This window comes from Gavialis gangeticus, unplaced genomic scaffold (genome assembly GCF_001723915.1).
Source record: "Gavialis gangeticus isolate Ggan-Ray unplaced genomic scaffold, GavGan_comp1, whole genome shotgun sequence".
NCBI lineage: Eukaryota > Metazoa > Chordata > Crocodylia > Gavialidae > Gavialis > Gavialis gangeticus.
This window is the reverse complement of record NW_017728997.1, coordinates 25226519-25232656: the sequence shown is the minus strand read 5'-3', so window position 1 is coordinate 25232656 and position 6138 is coordinate 25226519. Positions and strand designations below refer to the sequence as shown.

Below are 6138 nucleotides of genomic sequence, written 5' to 3'. Positions count from 1 at the left end.
GCCAACATCCTGAGGTATAGCCAGCACGGGTTTGTTGCGGGTAGGTCTTGCTTGACCAATCTTATTTCCTTCTACGACCAAGTGACCTATCACCTGGACAAGGGAAAAGAGATTGATGTCATATATCTCGACTTTAAAAAAGCCTTCGATCTGGTATCCCATGATTGCCTCTTAGCAAAACTGGCCAACTGTGGACTTGGGTCCACCACAATCTGCCTGCTGGGGAATTGGGTCCGTGGTCAGACCCAGAGGGTGGTTGTTGATGGAAGTCAATTGTCATGGTGCCCTGTGACCAGTGGGGTCCCTCAAGACTCTGTCCTTGGGCCTATACTATTCAACATCTTCATTAATGATGCGGGCATTGGTATCAGAAGCAAACAGGCCAAGTTCGCTGAAGACACCAAATTTTGAGGTAAAGCATTCACACCTGAGGACAGGAGGACGATCTAGGCTGACCTTGACAGGCTCAGAAAATGGGCGGACGAGAACCTGGTGGTGTTTAACACCGAAAAATGCAAGGTTCACCTTGGGAAGAAAAACCTGCAGCGTGTGTATAGGTTCAGCAGTGCTACGCTGGCTAGCACTATGGACGAAAGGGACTTGGGGGTCATGATTGACCACAAGGTGAACATGAGCCTTCAATGAGATGCTGCAGCTAGTAAAGTGAACAAAATGCTGGCTTGCATCCGTAGATGCTTCTCAACCAAATCCCAGGACATCGTTCTCCTGTTGTATTCAGCCTTGGTGAGGCTGCAGCTGGAGTACTGCATCCAGTTTTGGGCCCCACAATTCAAAAAGGATGTGGAGAAGCTTGAGAGAGTCCAGAGAAGAGCCACGCAAATGATCAGAGGTCAGGAAAACAGACCTTTTGATGACAGGCTGAGAGCCATGGGACTCTTCAGCCTGGAAAAGCGCAGGCTGAAGGGCGATCTGGTGGCTGCCTTTAAGTTTATCAGGGGTGACCACCAGGATCTGGTGGAACGTCTGTTCACCAGAGCGCCCTGAGGGATAACAAGTTCGCACGGTCACAAACTTGTCCATGACCATTTCAGGCTGGACATAAGGAAGAACTTCTTTACTGTCTGAGTCCCTAAGGTTTTGGAATAGCCTGCCACCGGAGGTGGCTCAAGCACCTACTTTGAACGCCTTCAAGAGACATCTGGATGTTTATCTTGCTGGGATCCTATGACCCCAGCTGACTTCCTGCCCCTGGGACAGGGGGCTGGACTCGAAGATCTTCTGAGGTCCCTTCCAGCCCTAATGTCTATGAAATCTATGAAACTGGTGCTTGTTGCAAGGATGTGTAGGCAAAGGATTGTGGTTCTACCCTGGGCCCTGGCCCCCAGCCCTGCACTGTCACTGCCCCAAGATCCCAGACCCACCCCTGTCGTTGGCCTTGCCTGCCTGTTCTTCTGGACGTTACTTCCCACCTGCTCATGGCCCCGTCTCATCTCCCTGGCTGAGCACCAGGGTCCCGGACTGATCTCCATGAAGATCCTGCCTGCCCACTGTGTCCGGTGCTCCTGGTGGTGGGTGCGAAGCAGACGGGCCGCGGTGCCCAGGCAGCGGGCCTGGGTCCAGCGCCAGCAGTGACGTTAGTGGCGGCAGCTAGAAGGAGCTGCCAGGATGCAGAGTCTGGCCTCTCTGTTGCCCTAGCCCCTCTGCATGCCTTTGGACGGCAAGACCAGCTGCATGTGCCATGACCCAGGCTGCCCTCTGTGCCTGCGCCAGGTGAGGCTGAGTGACCCGTCACAGGCAGGATAAAATCCCTTGGTGAGCCGGATTCAGCCCGTGGGCCATATTTTGCCCACCTCTGGTTTAAATCAATCTCAGACCATCAGGAGTAGGATGGAACTTTTTCTAGATAAATTCCACACTCACAGTGGTGCTTTCTCGACAGTATCTGGTAGAGGAACACATCTGTTACTGTGCTTGTGTCTGGCTGGAGACAGAGTATTGGATTAGTGGGACCTTAGGCCGGATCCAGAATGGCAGTTCTGGTGGAGATGTGGGCTACAGTAGCAAACCCTTTGAGGATGGATGTTTTGTTGTTTATTTCCTTTTTGTGCCTACTTGATTTCCGTCTCCTTACTGGAGTCAAACCCTAAAAGGGAGGGTCAAGCACTAAAAGCAGAGCAGGCTTATCAACCTGAGGCAAGGGAGTAGGATGTAGGGGTAGAGGAATCCTGCAGAAGAACTCAGCAAACCCACAATAGAGATTTGGTCGCAGCCACATACACATCGGGTGTAGCTTCCTATCTCTCTAAATTACATTGAGTTGTGGCAGACAAAGTTTAGTGGGTGACTAAGAATTGTAGGTGTTCAGTGTTCAGGGGACACTAGAGTCACCCGTGGATGGACGGGATTAGATCTTGCTTCCTGCTGTTTGTGAATATTTCAGTGGGGAGCGTGGGGAGGAAAGCAACTGCAGGCAGGTCCAGCAGTGGCTTTGCATAGGAGTTTGGCTGAGAAAGGGAGAAATCATGGACCTGCTGCCTGCATCAGCAAGTGGGGAGCAGAGGCTGGTGGGATATCTTCCTCTTGAAGAAGGCATCTGTATCTTTCTTTTCTGAAGTCAAGTTTTTTAATTCCTATTGGTTGCATCTGGATTTCTTGCTTCTTCTAGTAACTTCTGTGAATATTACAAACAATATGATATGTACAGGCAGTCCTTGGACTTACGACACAATTGGTTCCTGAGAACCATGTCTTAAGTCGAAACGTTGTAACTCAGAACCAATTTTCCCATAGGAAACAACGTTATAAATGGGGGATTGGTTCCTGAACCAAGCCTTGATACCCTATTTTGACCAAAAATAACCCGGAATTTTCTACTCTATCAATTATAGATGAGTAATATAGCTACATTAATCATTTATATTGTAAATAGCAATTGCATTGATTCTGAAGGACTTCTTTGAGGTGACTTTGCTGGACTTTTTGAAAGGCTCTTGGTTGGAGTCTTTTCCGGAGGCTTGGCTGCAGGTTTTTCTGGGGTCTTGTCTGCCTTCTTAAATAAAGTGTCCAAGGAAGTTTGGACAGATGTTCTCCAGGGAGATGGGCAACACAGTGAGCTTGCTTGCTGGTGTGGCATGGCGTCCGATCAAGAGTTGTAAACTCAAAACTGACGTCATAAAGTTGAGACAGGGTGTCAATTTATAAACGGCATTGTAAGTGCCGTTCACTGCAACTTGAAACGTTGTAAGTCGAGGACTGCCTGTATATGCTTATTGTATTACAGAATATCCAACAGCTCTGGAGAGTGCTTGCATCTGTTCGCACCCCCCACCCTGCCCTTGCTTTGTTTGAATCTGACTGCTGCTGAATTTTTCGTAGCTTGTTGATGCTTTATCATTAAAATAGATCTTTGTTCATTCTCTCTGTAAATGTTACGTTTAGTAAATAATACAGCTAGTACATAACGTGATCCACTCCTGTTGTGACACATGGGCAGTCTCCACTTCTCAAAATAGGCAGGCCTCTTGAGAATAGCCCGAGCAAGGATGGTCAGAACAATCTTTTTTGTTGAGTGTTTATTTTCCATCAGACTATTTTGCTTTTTGTTAAATTCATCCATCAGGCTCAGTTACTTAAACATTAATGTCTTGTCCTTCAGTAGTTTATATGGGTGCCTTTGTGACTTGTTATCTTAAGGCATTTACTTGGTCAGGGTCAAATTTATCTCTGTGCACAGAACCAGCAAAAAGCCTGGTTACCACATCAGTCCAGTGAAAGCCCTCAAAATTAGGGTTATAACATAGGAGGATTGCAGTTGTGCCTCAGCTTTGTGCTGGGTACCTGCCTGCCCCGTCAACTACAATGGCATCGCCCATTGTTAGTGGCATCATAGTTTCTGGTATGTCCAATATCACAAATTCTGATGTATATGTCAACATCCCGGCAACCGGGAATAGCCAAATCATTGCATGATATGCAGACAGGGGTTAGCTTGTGATCTCAGAGTGATGCGAATACATAGTAACTCTGCCAACTGCAGTAAAGATAATTGCGTTCCTCTTCAATGGAATATAAATTAGGATCCGACTCACAGGGCTCAAGTTAGTCCTTGTTTGGTTAAGCAGCTGAAGTACTTTTGTTTTTCATTATTGTGCAGATTACGTGTGTCCAGGATTCACCAGACAACTACTCTCTTATTAACATCTGCCAGGTTATAGAACATTGCTGTACCTAGATACCATTCCAGCCTCCGGGCCACCACCTGTTAGCAGTTGATAGGAGCATGTAGTGCAAGTGCCGCTTCACCAGATTGTGCTTGGAAATAGCCCTGTGGTCCTTTTCTGGGGCATTTGTCCTGCTTACATCTGGCAGCATATAGCTCTTGGTGTGTGTTAAGTTGATAATACCACTAATAAAGAATTCTGGGAGCTCTGTGATGGTGCTATAGGATATGCAGTTTGTGGGAGTCAGCATACTTATGTAAGACACAAGGAACTCATGCAGATGGGTAGCTGCTTGATTGATGTCCCCAATGAACCTCTGTAGCAACTCACTGTAACAGGGTGGCATGTCCCTTTAAGGAGGAACACTTAGCCCTATTAAGAAAGCAGCAGTCATTTGGGTGTGTCCCATTGGAAGCCTTAAAAGCTCCCCGAAAAGTAAGCAAAAGAAGTAGGAATCAGCTGTGGCAGGAACAGCTTGCTGCAAGGAGGAGCCAGGTTGCTGTGCTGGGGCTACACCAAAAAGGGCTCCCCTCCTAGTGTCTGAGATGCAGCAAGTTAGAGGTGGGACACAAACGCAGGAGATTTCTCAGCCTGCCCTGTGCTCTAAACACTGGATTACACTTTGGTGTCCTACGTTGCTAACTGGCTTTGCCTGTTTCTCTGTTCTTAGGTACTGGCGTCGAGCACTGGGTATGCAGGTTAGGTACGCTTATTACGATGACTACCAGTTCTGCTATTCCTATCGAGGGAGGCCTGGGAACAAACCATCCATACTGATGTTACATGGATTTTCTGCCCACAAAGACATGTGGCTGTCTGTAGTCAAGGTGCGTTTCCACTTCTCCAGTAATAAATTCATACCACAACAAAAGAACACTTACATTCTTGGTTGCTTGCTAGCCCACTAGAGAGCTAGCTGTAGTAAGTACGAGTGCTGGAAGCATCCTAGTTCCTGCTGTCATGATAGATTGATGTGTTCCATCTCCTCAATTTTAGAAATGTGAGAAGGTTTGTGTGCCCAAACTTACTGGGATGGAGTCCAATGAATAATAAAAATAACAGGTAATTTCTGGTACTGACACAGGACTAGATTTACTCTCTGTTCCTTGTGGGTACCTGATGCAAGGAATCCTTAAGACCAGAAAATCTAAGAGAGAAGAGGTTGTGGGTGGCACAAAATGGGCATAGTCTCCCTTAGGCCAGGGGTGGCTGTAGGACCCAGTTTGTCATGATGGAACAAAGGCACAGCCAGTAATAGTGGGGATGCAGGGGTTCTGTGCCTTGCTATGATGACTCCTGTCTGCAGTGCTGCTGTGGAGCCACCAGTTGGAAGCAGAGCTGCTCTTTTCCAGTGATGGCATGGAAGGGGAGGCCACAAAGGAAAATCATAGAGTCATAGAAAATTAGGAGTGGGAGGGACCTCAGGAGGTCATTTAATCCAACCCCCTGCTCAGAGCAGGACTGTCCCCTACTATATCATCCTAGCCAAAGCTTTATCTAGCTGGGTCTTAAAAACCTCTAAGGATTGCAGACTCCACCATTTCTCTAGGTAACCTGTTCCAGTGCTTTACTACCCTCCTAACAAGAGAGTTTTTCCTAATATCTAACCTAAACTTCTCTTGCTGCAACTTAAGACCATTGCTTCTTGTTCTGTCATCTGCCACACCTGAGAATAGTCTAGATCAGGGGTGGGCAAAATCCAGCCCACAAGCCAAATCCAGCACATGAGGCTATTCTATCCGGCCTGTGGGGCCCCTAAAAAAATTTGGAAAATAAATATTTCAACAACAGTGGGGCCCGCCCGGCCCTGCCCCCCAGCCGGAGCCCCAGCCGGGGTTTTTGGGCTGGGAAGCTCAGGTAAGGGGGGCGGAGGGGGGTGGGGGTGACCCTGGGCAAGGAAGGAGTTGGGGGAGGAAACAGCCCCTCCCTGCCCACACCCGATGCCTCGCACTGCAGC

The 6138-nt window shown here is 47.9% G+C and overlaps 1 protein-coding gene across 4 annotated transcripts in view; it reads left to right on the top strand.

Moving 5' to 3' along the window:
- ABHD6 (abhydrolase domain containing 6) overlaps positions 1-6138 on the top strand; it is a 61524-nt gene that overhangs the window by 25405 nt on the left and 29981 nt on the right. For all 4 annotated transcript variants that reach the window (XM_019504965.1, XM_019504962.1, XM_019504964.1 and 1 more), the window contains exon 4: positions 4852-5008. In XM_019504965.1, coding sequence (XP_019360510.1) covers positions 4852-5008 — 157 coding nt within the window. The remainder of the gene's footprint in view (positions 1-4851; positions 5009-6138) is intronic.